Raw genomic sequence first — 15000 nt, 5'->3', positions numbered from 1 at the left:
GAAGTGCTATATAATTTGTTTAATTTACAAATCCATCAATATCACCATCGATCTTGTCGTCATCATCGTAGTCGTCATCATCATCATCATCATCATCATCATCATCATCATCATCATCATCATCATCATTCATCATCGTCGTCATTAGTGTCAACCTCGACACTATCATCACCCCCCCCCCCCCTCCCACCCCCAACCACTGTTGAGATATTATTATTATTATTATAAACTTAGATTATCATTTAATGTGAATTTATAATTCTACCATCATTATTATTATTGAGTGATTTCCCTTTGTTTACTTTTCTACTTTCACTTCCTTCTTCTTTTATCATCCAAACCTCTGCCAAAGGCAGATGATCATTCTCAATAATAAAATCCAGTTCAATCGAATATTATTCTGGTCCATCGTTCGTCAAAATGAAACCATTGGGGTCTTAACCTGCTTAACAACCACCACCACTATCATCATCATCATCATCATCATCATCATCATCAACAAAAACAACAACAATACCATGAACCGAAAAAAGACTCGTGTCCAACCAATGAGGAGATAAGCGTCACTATGGTGTCGATGATCGGTTTTGTACGCGCCCAAGCTCCTTAATCAGGTTAACAGGTTCAAGCCCGCGTTAAAGCATTTATATATGATATTTTTAAGGTTGTGTTTATTTGAGCTGTTTTCTTTCTCCAACCAGTAATGATTGGCTGGATGAGTCTGTAGAATGGCGTCCATTGCAAACTAGAGACGCTGGAGTCCTATACAGGGGAAAGCAAAAATTGTTTTACGTTACATTCGGAATCTAGAATAGGATGAAACCGACCCCGTGTGTCTTATGGCTCTGAAAGGCATAGCGAGTAGAAGAAACGAAATCGACGTAACTCAGTTCTTTGTTTTTGTTTTTAGACAGCCATTTTAATTATTAGTTCTCACTAAAGTATATCAACCAGTTTAGTATGCTGGTACGTTATACCCGGTTAGCGGATGTTGTGAGTATTTTAACTAAACGCAATGCGCCAGTAGTGATATTACGATTATGATAAGCTCCATACCACTCGACAAGCTAGTTCATGCTGTTGACCGTGTTGTATCCACTTGCAACGTTTCACACCAAATTTTGTTGTGGAGTGGTTTTTGACAAGGTGAAGGTCAAGCTTTAATGGCTGTAATGATAACATGTGTGAATGAAGTTGGAGGTGGACGAGATCGTTCGTGTTAATGGTTTGGAATCATAGGGGTGTTCTGATGATGATGTTAATAATAATAATGATAATAATAATAATAATAATAATAATAATAATAATAATAATAATAATAATAATAATAATAATAATAATAATGATGATGATGATGATGATGATGATGATGATGATGATGATGATAATGATAATAATAATAATAATAATAATAATAATAAATAATAATAATAATAATAATAATAATAATAATAATAATAATAGATTTCTATTTACTAGTTTCCACAAGCCATTATTCCTTTTGACTCCACTGTTTAAAAAAAAAACAAAAAAAACTTTTAAAAAATAGTATAATCCTTGACACCTTAAATAAATGAACAATACCCGGTGCTATTTATACTGTTTTAATTCTCTCGTGTCCACAACTATGAGAGAGAGAGAGAGAGAGAGAGAGAGAGAGAGAGAGAGAGAGAGAGAGAGAGAGAGAGAGAGAGAGAGAGAGAGAGAGAGAGAGAGAGAGAGAGAGAGAGAGAGAGAGTAACCCAAGTGTAATTGTAAAATTAGAATTAGTAGCAGTAGCAGTAATGATAATAATAATAATAATAATATAATAATAATAATAATAATAATAATAATAATAATAATAATAATAATAATAATAATAATAATAATAATAATAATAATAATAATAATAATAATAATAATAATTATTATTATTATTATTATTATTATTATTATTATTATTATTATTATTATTATTACTATTATTATTATTATTATTATTATTATTATTATTATTATTATTATTATTATTATTATTATTATTATTATTATTATTTTGTTGGCTGAATTCCATAAGTGTGTATTTGAGATAGAAAAAAAGAGAGCGAGTGAGAAGAGCCAATGGGGAAGACGGAGGGAAAGGGGGGTGTCAAGAAGAGATTTTATGGCGATGAGGTAACCTCCCACCCTGACTGTGGTCATCTTTCCTGTTATCTTAACCATGACCGCATTTCCCATTATCATCTATATTCCTGGCATTTCCCAATGTCCACAATCGTGTAGCCTTTATTTTGGGTTACGTTATCAGCTCGAGCGCTGCACACATGACACGCCCTTGACAGAACTTCCAGGAGGTTATACGAGGACTGGACGATTTCATTTGTCGTTAACGAATGCAAAATGGCTTCTAAAGATAAAAAAAAAGGCGGGGGAGAGTAAAAAATATAACTTTTAAGACAAAAGAGAAGAGGGGAAAATGGAAAGAAAGACAGAATTGTTAACAGGTCGGATTAATTAGCCTTTGCAGCCAATAATTTTTTTTATAAAAGGCCCCAAAAATATGATAATCTATACAACACACTTTCGCAATCCACCCCCCCCCCCCCGCGCCTCAGATTATTTTATACTGCAGAATCACATGGTAAAAAAGGTGTTAACAATTATGTATATCCACAATCCTATTCTACAATTTTTCTTTTCACCAAATATGCCACCGTCACCATTCTTTGTCTATTAATCTCAGACATTTAATTTTCTACAACTGATTTTTTTTGCTATGTCGATGGCAACAGACGTGCAACACAAAGCAGTGGTCATTTAAAGTCGTTAAACCATAGAGTCGGCGTTTATGTTTCGAGAGAGTTAATTAAACAAAGTGTACCAGTGGCAAGTCACCTTATTTGATAGGATGCTGCGAGTTTATCGCAAAGTACTTTCCTCTTTATCTCAATGATCCAGCTACCCATCACTGGTGGTGGCAATGGGATCAGAAGAAAATATTCGACGAGCATAGGATCGATGCCGATCCTTTTGCTTGCGAGGCAAGTGCTCTACCACTGGATCCTCAAACCTGCAACACTCTCATCCGCAACACTTCCATCCATGGGGTTAAGATTTGAAGTTTCCCCCCTTCTCTCTCTCTCTCTCTACTTTCATTTGTTATTATTATTATTATTATTATTATTATTATTATTATTATTATTATTATTATTATTATTATTATTATTATTATTATTATTATTATTATTATTATTACGGTATTTATCTTTGTCGAGATAACAACAAATGACAACTGATTACACAAAAAATACTTTGAATTTAGTTTTAGAATTCTAGCCCCAAAAATCTATATTTATGTGGTCAACTAGGCCCTAACTTTACGTACGTACACAGTCCAACTCCCGAGTCGACATTTATCAGATAACAAATAACTGATTATTGTTGTCCAGAGTGAAACCAGAGAGTTTAGAAGCTAACGCTTAGAGAGCTCTCTCTCTTCCCTCCCGCTCTCCATGACAACAATGCATTTCATTGGGTATCAGCCGAAAAATTGTGTGTCACGAAATAGGCGCGGATCACTGTGTTTCGTCTGCTAGAGATCGGCTGCTCTTTTTCTTTACTATCGGCTCAGGCTTTATGTGCAAAATCGTACAGATTAGTTTGATTCTCTAGATCAGGTTACGATAACTTTGTAAGATTCTAAAATAAATTACTTATAATAATAATGATGTGTGTGTGTGAGACACACACACACACACACACACACACACACAGAGAGAGAGAGAGAGAGAGAGAGAGAGAGAGAGAGAGAGAGAGAGGAGAGAGAGAAGGCGGGTGGGAGGGGGTGAGGGGGGGGGGATAAACTTTGACAAAAAATAAATTTAACTCAACTTTACAGCGAAAATCATGATTTATTTTAAACAAACTTAATAAAACAAACGACCTTTGTATTTTCAACAACATACCTCTCTCTCTCTCTCTCTCTCTCTCTCTCTCTCTCTCTCTCCTCTCTCTCTCTCTCTCTCTCTCTCTCTCCTCTCTCTCTCTCTCTCTCTCTCTCTCTCTCTCTCTCTCTCTCTTCTCTTCTCTCTCTCTCTCTCTCTCTCTCTCCTCTCTCTCTCTCTCTCTCTCTCTCTCTCTTCTCTCTCTCTCTCTCTCTCTCTCTCTCTCTCTCTTGTGTGTGTGTGTAAGTATGTGTTTAATTAACACACGTATAGTTCAAAATAATATGTACAATGAAAAAATAGTATGCATGACTAAGATGACGTCAAGTTGCGTTGCATAGATTAATGACCACAAGTACAATTAAACATAATGAAGGAGAGAAATACAAAATACATGTACTCTCGTGTAAGTATTGTAGAATCTAATCTAAAACACATTTTATAAACTGAAAAATGGCTCAGTAAAATCACAAAGGGGGACAATGCTGCATCAACACCGATGATTGACAGTGACAGACCAGAATTGATAACCTCGGTATACATCCATTGTCTCCTGAGACAGACGGAAGCCAACAACAACAGGCATACCGGTAAGAAAACAAATCAGCGACATATCAAATCTACACGACATGGCTAAATGTGGCAGCCTTCCTATTTCTATGGGTGGGCTGTTTTTCTGACAGTGTCTGATTCATTAACTGGCATTAGTGAACAAATTAGCTACATAAAAAAGTAAATCACACTTTCCATTTTTGCAACCAAGGCCCATGTGGGGTGGAATGCTTACCACAAGCCGTCTAATGATCCTATTTCTCAGACCAGTAATGTGCAGTGTGGGAGTAATGGCGTCTCTGAATTCCTTTTCCATAATTTCTATGATACAGAGAAGTTCTGAACTTGGTGCACAGAGACCGCCATGGTTACAACCCTGAAGGTTCTTTGCATGCAGGAATACTTGACTCTCTTTGCCAGGGTCCTTGTCACCTTTCAATAAATCTTGACAGTCTGTACACACATGGGGCATTAATTTGACTGCAACATACCCAGATATGCAAGTTGTTACATTCTGTTCATTTGGTATTAGGGATTGCATAGTTGATGGCAACATCAGCTGTCTAATTTCCTGTGGAACATCTTGTTGAAGGCGTGTCTTGACTGCCACTGAAACAGGAAGCATCAAAAGGTTCTTCACATAAAACATTTCGTCTGTACAGTGCATCAGCTGACTTGTCATCCAAATCAGCACGCCTGCAGTTGATGACCCAACGCCTGGACCTGTAAAAAATAACTAACGCAGTTCAATATTGGATCTAGATCTATTATTAGTAATTAATTGAGAGCTAGGTCTGATTAAGAGTTAATTTTATACATAAAAGCACATACTAATTGGCCGAGAGAGACTAGATGTATGCTTCTCTTTAGATAAACTTCTAAAAAACTAAGCTCACTTCATTGAGATTACTACTGTACTAGAATCTAGACATAGGCATCACAAGTCTAGTCAATGTACATCCTATCTAGTCATCCCTCTAAAGCTCTTTGAGCATATTTATTGGATATTGCGCTATATAAAAGCTCAATTATTTTAAGCATAAATCCACTGGCACAACATATGGCTAAAATTCAATGCCGTGTAGCTACACCGTCGCCCCCTACCCTTTACTGTGTTTTAAATCAACCACATCTGCTATTATGGAAAAGGAGAAGAAGAAGATGAAGAAGAAGAAGATAATGGCTAGCCTCACCCCCAACAGAGCCACCTTTAAGGGTCACAGTCACGGTGCAGTAGATTAGAACTGGATCAGAAATCTAATGTTCATTTTCTCTTGTAACACAATCTAGACGTGTTAATATAGAAATATAGTTATTTGTTAAGGTTAATAGATTAAAGTTTAATTTTCTCACCTTTCAGGATCCTTTGGGAAACGGAAGAAACCTAAATCTGGTCTCTTGTGTCGAGAATTTGAACAATTGATACCGGAACACCACTGGCATTTGTTATGTGTTGTCGGCGTCGGCGCCATCTTAGCTCATTGTTGTACGCGCTTATTTCCACGATCAGCTGTTGACCCAGATACGGGCTTTTTGGCTAGAGAGAGCTCTCGAAGCGTTAGCTATACAATCTCTCTGGTGAAACCTTACAAATCACATCATTAATAAGAGTCGTCACCTTTCTCCCATTGCTCTCCCTTCCATCTCAATCCCACCTCCTTCATCCACAAACACCCCCAACGGCATTTCTCACTTTTATCCCGTAATATATACGCCAGTACGTGGCCACCACACTATACCGGCCGGTCCTGTACAGCTCCTCTTTCTCTCTCTCACTCCGATCCTTTCAAATCGGTCACGGCGCGGAAGGTCCCGGCAGGTCGAAAGGTCACAGGGTCATTAAGGTCACACTAGGGGTTAGCTGTGAGGGCATACTCCGAACAAGGCTTCCGATTCTCCCATGGTCCACTTTACGCTCGCCGGTGGACCTCGGCCTCAATGCTAATCAGTTCAGGTTTTAATCCCTCTTAATTCTTTTTCATTTATCTCTTAAGCTGGTCGTTACACCTTTTTGTGCTATAATAAATAGACTTTTATTTATTTCCCCCCTCTCTCTGCTTCATTTCAATCAGTCCCTTTTCATTGTGCCCTTGTGTCTCTGTGTGTGTGTATGTGTGTGTGTACACGTGTACACACACACACACACACACACACACACACACCGCTTATTACTGTTTACAGTTCGCAACAAATATACATTCGGATTGGCAATGCATTGGTTTCCATAAAAGGATGTCGCTGAACTAGAACGTCCCTTCTTATGTGGACGATTCTTGTTGTAACGGTTTGGCCTTCACCATCCCCTTTTTAACCCTATCCCTACAAGGTGGGTCATTTTTGACCCGGGAGGGTCTTAAAAAATAATTTTTAAAAAAACTTTTTGATGGATTGGCTTGAAATTTTAGATAAGCTTCGTTCGTCTAAGTTTACATATGTGTGTAAATTTTCAGACACCTGGAGTGAACAGTTTTTATTTAGTGAGGGATCAAACATGACTACCCCTAGTCCTACAAGGTGGGTCATTTTTGACCCACTAATAAAATCAATGAAAAAACTATATTTTCTCCCATTACGGGCATATAAGTGGGTTCATTAGCGATCAAATAATAACAATAACAGAAATGTGCATGGAGCCACTTTACTTTTCTGTTATCTAGAGTTATCCTCCCCTTGATATATTTGGTAGTTACCTCCCTTTTCACGTTATTTCCTCTTCCGCTTTTACATTGTTTTGATCCTCGTGCAACGAACATGGAAAGGAATATTTTTGAAGCTTTAGAGATAGCTGATTTTACTGAAGAGAATGAGGACGATACAGTTCAAGAAATGGATGATTATGAAAGCGATGGAGAAGATTTTCCAGATGCCTTATTGGATGACAATGATAACTTACCAAATGAAAGTGACTTGGAATCTGAAGAAGAATTTGTGCTTACAGAAATGGGCCCTGTCATCTACCAGTAACCTGACGAAGTTCAAACTGAAGGTATGTCTGCTTTTATTTACTTTTGGAATAGTTTAATCTCTATTATATTCTAAACCACAATGAGTCCTTTCCAACAACTATGATAAGATAATAATATTTCACAAGCTGTATTGTTTAGTTATTCAAATTGAGAAATCAATAAATATTGAATTCCATATCCTTTCCCAGATACCTTTTCGTCCAACTAATGTATGATTAGTAGTAATGTATGATTTGGTTGTTTGATACATTTTATCTTATTTTCATCTTCAGTTTTAGAACCGATTGAAGAAGGGGAAGGGCCAACCTCAAGCAATTTCTATCCGCCATCTCTGCCTGACTTGCAAATGAGTTCTGATGATGAAAACGGAGCAACTGAGAATACAGTTCTTCAACCCACAGGAAATACAAATGATGGTGAGTGTAACTAAATTGATATAAATTAAATATAACTAAAGTTGTGAGGTTTTTTTTTTGCATTTTAGCACATGCAGTGCCCGAAGTCTAACTGTATAATCAATGTTATAATGCTAAAGAACTACGTAAGTTGCAACTCAATCTCAAGTGTGTACCATGGTTACCCTATGTACCTTTAGCTACATGTCCAGTGTGTTATCCATTCGATCATGCCTGTATTATGTTTACTTTTAGAGTGTTGAAATAATTGTTTCAATATTATTATACAGCAGTACTAATTCTCTTCTGTCTTTCCCTCCCCTCCCTCCCCCCCCCCCCCACTTTATTATTTATTGTCATTGTCAGACTCTGTTGCCGTGGTTACTAAAGATGGGACGTCCTGGTCAGCAAACACTATACCCAACCTGAGAACTCCAAGCAAAAATATTTGTCGTCAAGCAAAGCCTAAATTGGTCGGGTGTCAACAGATGATTGATCCTACATCTGCATTCAATTTATTTTTCATCCAATCTATACTTTCTGATGTTGTTAGATTTACAAATGCAGAAGGGAGAAAGGCTTTGGGAGAAAAATTGAAAGATACGGATGATATCGAAATGTGTGGCTACCTTGGTATTCTCATTCATCTGGGTGCCATGAATCAAAACATTTTTTCAACGGAATTAGTATGGGATCTAAAAAAATGGAAACGCGCTGGCAAGGGCTGTGATGACAAGAAATCGATTCTTGAGTTTATCCAACAGACTGAGGTTTGACAATAAAAACACCAGAACGGAGAGAAGGAATCGAGATATTTTTGCTCCTGTAAGAGACATTTGGGAGGCTCTGCTGAAAAATCTAAAACGCCATTACTCGCCAGGACCTTTCATCACTGTTGACGAGCAACTAATGCCTTGGAGAGGAAGATGTTCTTTTCTTCAGTATTTGCCGTCAAAACCGGACAAGTATGGGCTGAAAATATTTTGGACAGCGGATGCAGACACAAAATACCCATTGGGAGCAATTCCATACCTTGGAAAAATTGGAAGAGAACCTCAAATAAACTTAGGGAGGAACACGGCTCTACAGTTGAGTGAACCTTATTTTGGAAGTGGTCGAAATTTGACGGTGGACAATTTTTTTACGGACATGGAACTATGCAATGGTCTTGAAAGGAATAAGACGACAGTTGTGGGGACGGTTCGAAGAAATAAAAGGTTTGTTCCTGAAGCCTTCAAAGACCCAAAGCGAACAAAGAAAGGACAGCCTGAATTTGTATTTGAAAAAGGGAAAACACTTGTAAGTTATAAATCCGGATGTAAAAAAATGTGATTGTTTTGTCTTCAATGCACAACGATGGAAAGCTAGTTACATCCCCGAATGGAAAAAGAAATACCTGAAATAATCAAATTCTACAATTCAACGAAAAGAGGAGTTGACTGTATGGACTTCATGGCTCATTCAATGACAACCAAAAGACAGACAAAGAGGTGGCCCATGGTTATTTTTTTCAACATTTTGGACATCGCTAGCATCACTGCATTAGCTGTGTACAAAATTAAATTTCCAGAAAGTAAACTTTCCCAAGCTGACAATCGACGTTTTTTTCAGATAGATATTGCTTTGGAACTAGCTCGTCCTCTCATGGAAAGAAGATTGACTATGAACATTCCTAAGGAATTGAAGAGTAAAATAGTTACTCAACTAGGCAATGATGATGAATATGAGCCAATTCCAACTGCAACAATAGGGTGTGGCCTGAAAAGGAGACGGTGTGGAAAGTGTCCACCAAAAAAAGACGTGAAAACTTCAACAGCCTGTAATAAATGCTCTGTGCCAGTTTGCAAACGACATTCAGTGAAAACCATTTTATGTACAGCTTGTTCCAATTGAAAGCTACATACTGTTTCCATTTGATCTACCTTTGATCCAAGTTAATCTGAGTTAATAAATTTTCTAGTTTTTCTTATATTTTTTGTGAAGGCTTATTCCTATAATCTAAAATACAGTGGAGACCGATTATAACAGGGATGGTGGAGGGGAGGTGGAGAAAAATCCCTGCGATATCCGATTCCCGGTTATATCCGATAAAATATTACATAGATAAAGAAAACAAAACCAAAAATGTGGGTTTAGAGTATCCCTGTTATAGCCGGATCCCTGCTATATCCAGGCCTGTTATAAATGGTTTCCACTGTAAACATTTACCACTGCTCGGTAGTAGCAGTCTCGCCTAACTCTCGGCATTATGGGATTAGTACTATTACTAAGACTGTTGGCTCGGTATCAGTATACTGTGATCGAATGAGGCATGTGTTGTCCTATACCATGTCTCTGTGTGGCAGCACAAAAATGAATGTGAAATATAACACTCGCTGATATGACTTACCATGTGTTAAAAGCGACGTAAACCCCACAAACAAACAATAGTATCCTATCAAATGCTTTATTCATAATATATATATATATATATATATATATATATATATATATATATATATATATATATTATATACAGTATACATATATATACTAATAATTAGGACTCATGGAACAACTTAAACCGCATATTTATATGAGATTCGAACCCTATCATATCAGTATAAAAGATGCGCACATCTTTTTTCTATTGAAAGTGGCAGCATTGTACACAATATAAGCATAAAAGATGTATTTCTGTTATTTTATATCCCGGGTCAAAAATGACCCACCTTGTAGGAAGAGGGGGGTACAGAGTTGTTTTTTTTTCTCTTTGAGAAGTCTGGGTCAAAAAAGACCCACGTTGTAGGCGAATACAGGTAAAAAGCCTTGTAGGGATAGGGTTAATGGATTACGATGACTAAACAGCCAAGTGTCCACGCTGTGGGCAAGAACCCGAGACAGCAGAGCATCTAGTCGAAAGGTGTGTTGTGACGATGCTACCAGGCGGGTTTGCGACGGTGCACGAATGCGGACCGGACTTTGCTGATTGGGTCGATCGTCATAACAATAGTGTGAACCATAGGAGGCTGCTGCTGCCAAGTGTCAAAATGGCTATGGGTGTGTTGTTTTTTGTTGGTAATTTTTTTTTGTATAACGATTTAAGAATTTTTTTTACCTGATAAATTCTGATAGATATTAATATTAAAGATGACCTTAATCAAAACGGTAGTCTTTCTTTTTTACCGACCAGAAGCCAAGAAAATGTTAATATTAAGTAGGCTCAAAAGCTGTTGTTTTTTTTTTTTTAGGGTCACCTATAGCCTATAGCACATATTATGTCCATCATATGCAGTACATGCTCTATCTGGCTATAACATCTAACTTTCTATTTGTTTTCGGGAAGTTTTCCTAGCCATTGAAATCAAATTACGTTCAGATAAAAAATAATTACCTGCGAAATAAAGACTGCATCAAGACTTACTGGGCACAGGACTAATCAAGATGTTTGTGAAGGGCGTCCATCAAATGTTTTTGTGGCCTCCTATCAGCAAATCCTTTGACCAGGAATAGCGAATGTATTTAAAAACAAAACAAAACAAAATTTTAAGGAAGTGGTTATTCAGTATCAGATACTGAATAGTGCTTTGCCACTATTCAGTATCCATAAGGAACTCTTTTATTATAGAGAGAGTGAAAAGTGCGACAATCTCAGTTGAATGTAAATAAACTGCTGACCTACTACCAGATTGAACTCGTGCAGTAACTGACAGCCCGATTCAAAGTTGTAGAAATATTTTGATCGTTATTTTTAAATTTCTGCTATTGTGCAATTAACATAGTTCAAAATATCAAAAGAAGAGTGGCATTCAAATACATTTTTTAATGTCTAAATAGACATGATTAAATGTCACTAAAAGTTCAGTGACACCATGGCTTGGTGGATAAGCTGTTTGACTCTGAACTTAAGGTTCGAGAGTTCAAATCCCGGCCGGGTTAACTTTTATTTTTCCCCAATATTTTTGTTTTAATCATTTTATTTGCTTGTAATATATTTTAATGTTTATATTATACTATTATTATTATTATTATTATTATTATTATTATTATTATTATTATTATTATTATTATTATTATTATTATTATTTCTACTTACTATTATTATTATTATTGTTGTAATCGTCATCATCATCATTATTATGATTATGATTTTTAAATCAAGTTGTAGGAGTTATTTAATCAGTTATCGATTTATTACGAATATCTTTGATGTGTTATAATCTCGTTGTTGTTTTTCATTGATGTGCTCTTCTATTGTTTATTACTTTTTAAAATCTTGCTTTTTTCTGTTTGTCACATTTGTTGTTGTTGTTGTTCTTGTTGTTGTTTTTGTTTGTTTGTTTGTTTTGTCATCTAAGACAATCCCCATTCATTATAAATATGTGGCCAGACTTTCTGCCATTTTTAATTGAATGATGTACTTCCGTGAATTAATTGCAGTATTATATTAAAATTTACGTGATAATAATAATAATAATAATAATAATAATAATAATAATAATAATAATAATAATAATAATAATAATAATAATAATAATAATCAATAATAATAATAATAGTAATAATAATAATAATAATAATAATAATAATAATAATAATAATAATAATAATAATAATAATAATAATAATAATAATAATATTAATAATAATAATAATAATAATAATAATAATAATAATAATAATAAATAACAATAATAATAATAATAATAGACGTCTAATAATAATAATAATAATAATAATAATAATAATAATAATAATAATAATAATAATAATAATAATAATAATAATAATAATAATTTAAATAGATACTGAATATTAGACTACAATTGACATCTATTTACTGAATACACGTGGTATTGTTAGGGGTGTTTCTTTTTTTACGAAACCTGCCAAAACACGCCGAAACATGCCGAAACCTGACAAAGTTAGGGGAAGCAGGCAGCAGTGGGGAGTGAACCTGGGACTCAGGGAAGTGTACACCATTGGGGAGTGAACCTGGGACTGGGTTTCTAACAAAAAAGCAATTACTTTTTTCCGAAACCCAACAATATCCAACAAAGTTATGGAAAGAAAGTAGGCTACAGTGGGGGAGTGAACCTGAGACTCAGGGAAGTGTACACTATTGGGGAATAAACCTAAGTCTAAGGTTTTTCGGTGGGTTTTGGCGGTTTCGTAAAAAAGTAATTGCTTCATTCTCGTCTGGTACCCAACTCCCATAGTCCCAGGTTCATTTCCACTGATATCCTCTTCTCACAGTCCCAGGTTCACTCTCAACCAGTGTGCACTTCCCTGAGTCCCGGTTCATTGCCCAATGGTGCCCACTTCCCATAACTTTTGATAATTTCGGTAGGTTTCGAAATAAAAGTACATTCTGAGCTCACTGTCCACTGGTATCAGCCTCTCGCAGTCCCAGGTTCAATCCTCATCTGTGTCCAAATCCCAGATTCACTCCCCACTGCTGCCTGCTTCCCATAACGTTGTCGGGTTTTGGCGGGTTTCGTAAAACAGTAATTCCCCCTCCCCCTTGGTATTGTCTTTTTACAATATCCAGAGTCCCAGGTTCACTCCCCACAAGTGTACACTTCCCTGAATCTCAGGTTCACCCCCCACTGTTGCCTACTTCAATAACTTTGTCGGATATTGCCAGGTTTCGTCGGGTTTCGTAAAAAAGTAATTGCTTTTATATGAAACTTGCTGAAGCACGCTGAAAACCAGAGTCTCAGGTTCACTCCCCACTGGCGTACACTTCCCTGAATCTCCCATAACTTTGTCGGATATTGCCGGGTTTCGTATAAAAGTAATTGCATTTATATGAAACTCGCTGAAACCCGCCGAAAACCAGAGTCTCAGGTTCACTCCCCACATGTGTATACTTCCATGAATCTCAGGTTCACCCCCCACTATTGCCTACTTCAATAACTTTGTCGGATATTGTCAGGTTTCGTCGGGTTTTATAAAAAAGTAATTGCTTATATATGAAACTCGCTGAAATTCGCCTAAACCCAGAGTCTCAGGTTCACTCCCTACTGGTGTACACTTCCCTGAGTCTCAGGTTCAGTCCCCATTATTTGCTTACTTTCCATAACTTTGCCCCAATTTGTTGGCATTTGGCGCATTTCGTAAACAAAAAGTAATTGCTTTTTTAAAATAGCAAAATCCGCCGAAACCCAGTCCCAGGTTCACTCCCCACTGGTGTACACTTCCCCGAATCTCAGGTTCACTCCCCACTGTTGCCTACTACCCATAACTTTCTTGGATATTGCAAGGTTTCGTCGGGTTTTGTAAAAAAGTAATTGATTTTATATGAAACTGAAACTAGCTGAAGCTCGCCGAAAACCATAGTCTCAGGTTCACTCCCCACTGGTGTACACTTCACTGAGTCCCAGGTTCACTCCCCACGCGTTGCCTACTTTCCACTTCTTTGCCGCATATTGTCGGGTTTCGTACAAAAGTAATCCCCCCCCCCCAATTTGTTATTGCTTTTTTTATAAAACCCAGAGACCCAGGTTCACTCCCCACTGGTGTACACTTCCCTGAATCTCAGGTTCACCCCCTCCTCCCCCCCTCCCTCAGCCTCTACACACACACACACACGCTGCTGCCTACGTCCCATAACTTTGTCGGATATTGCCAGGTGTCGTCCGGATTTTTATTACGAAACCCGCTGAAACCCAGTCCCAGGTTCACTCCCCACTGTTGTACACTTCTCTGAGTCCGAGATTCACTCCCACAGCTGCCCTCTTCCCATAACTTTGTCGGGTTTCGGAAAAAAACCACCGTGTTATAGTGCAAAACCACTATTCAGTGTCAGATACTGAATAGTGCAAAACCACTATTAGTATCAGATACTGAATAGTGCAAAACCACTATTCAGTATCAGATACTGAATAGTGCAAAACCACTATTCAGTATCAGATACTGAATAGTGCAAAACCACTATTCAGTATCAGATACTGAATAGTGCTAGCCAAATTTTAAAAGGAAATCTTTGGCTCTACCATGAAACCTGATGTGTCAAACATTGCGGTTACATTAATGTATGAAAAAAAAAAGAAAAAGAAAATAATAAAAGTAAATTGAGGATTTTGGCCAGAAAGAGAAAAGGAATGACAGAATCTTTGAGGACAAGGAACGAGAAAGCCTTATTGTCTTTCCGGATTAAAACGTGATTTTCAATTGATG

At 36.8% G+C, this 15000-nt stretch overlaps 2 protein-coding genes across 2 annotated transcripts in view; one reads left to right on the top strand and one right to left on the bottom strand.

Annotated features, from left to right (window-relative positions):
* Window positions 1-15000, top strand: part of LOC144968820 (uncharacterized) — an 86292-nt gene that overhangs the window by 15257 nt on the left and 56035 nt on the right. The window lies entirely within an intron of this gene.
* On the bottom strand, window positions 4173-5950 carry LOC144968819 (52 kDa repressor of the inhibitor of the protein kinase-like). Its single transcript, XM_078907527.1, has 2 exons — window positions 5832-5950; window positions 4173-5201 (listed from the first exon to the last, which is right to left on the bottom strand). The coding sequence occupies exons 1-2, from the start codon at window positions 5948-5950 to the stop codon at window positions 5042-5044; spliced, it is 279 nt and encodes a 92-aa protein (XP_078763653.1). The 3' UTR covers window positions 4173-5041.

Source organism: Berghia stephanieae, chromosome 3 (assembly GCF_034508935.2).
Source record: "Berghia stephanieae isolate SIO BIC M18660-M18661 chromosome 3, UCSD_Bste_1.3, whole genome shotgun sequence".
In the NCBI taxonomy this organism is placed as follows: Eukaryota; Metazoa; Mollusca; class Gastropoda; order Nudibranchia; family Aeolidiidae; genus Berghia; species Berghia stephanieae.
The sequence above is the reverse complement of the archived record's forward strand: the minus strand, read 5'-3'. Positions and strand labels throughout refer to the sequence as shown.

Coding starts and splice junctions, on each gene's coding strand:
- LOC144968819 (XM_078907527.1), bottom strand. CDS start 5,950: ATGGCGCCGACGCCGACAACACATAACAAATGCCAGTGGTGTTCCGGT. Junction 5,202..5,831: donor TTCCCAAAGGATCCTGAAAG/GTGAGAAAATTA, acceptor TATTTTTTACAG/GTCCAGGCGTTGGGTCATCA.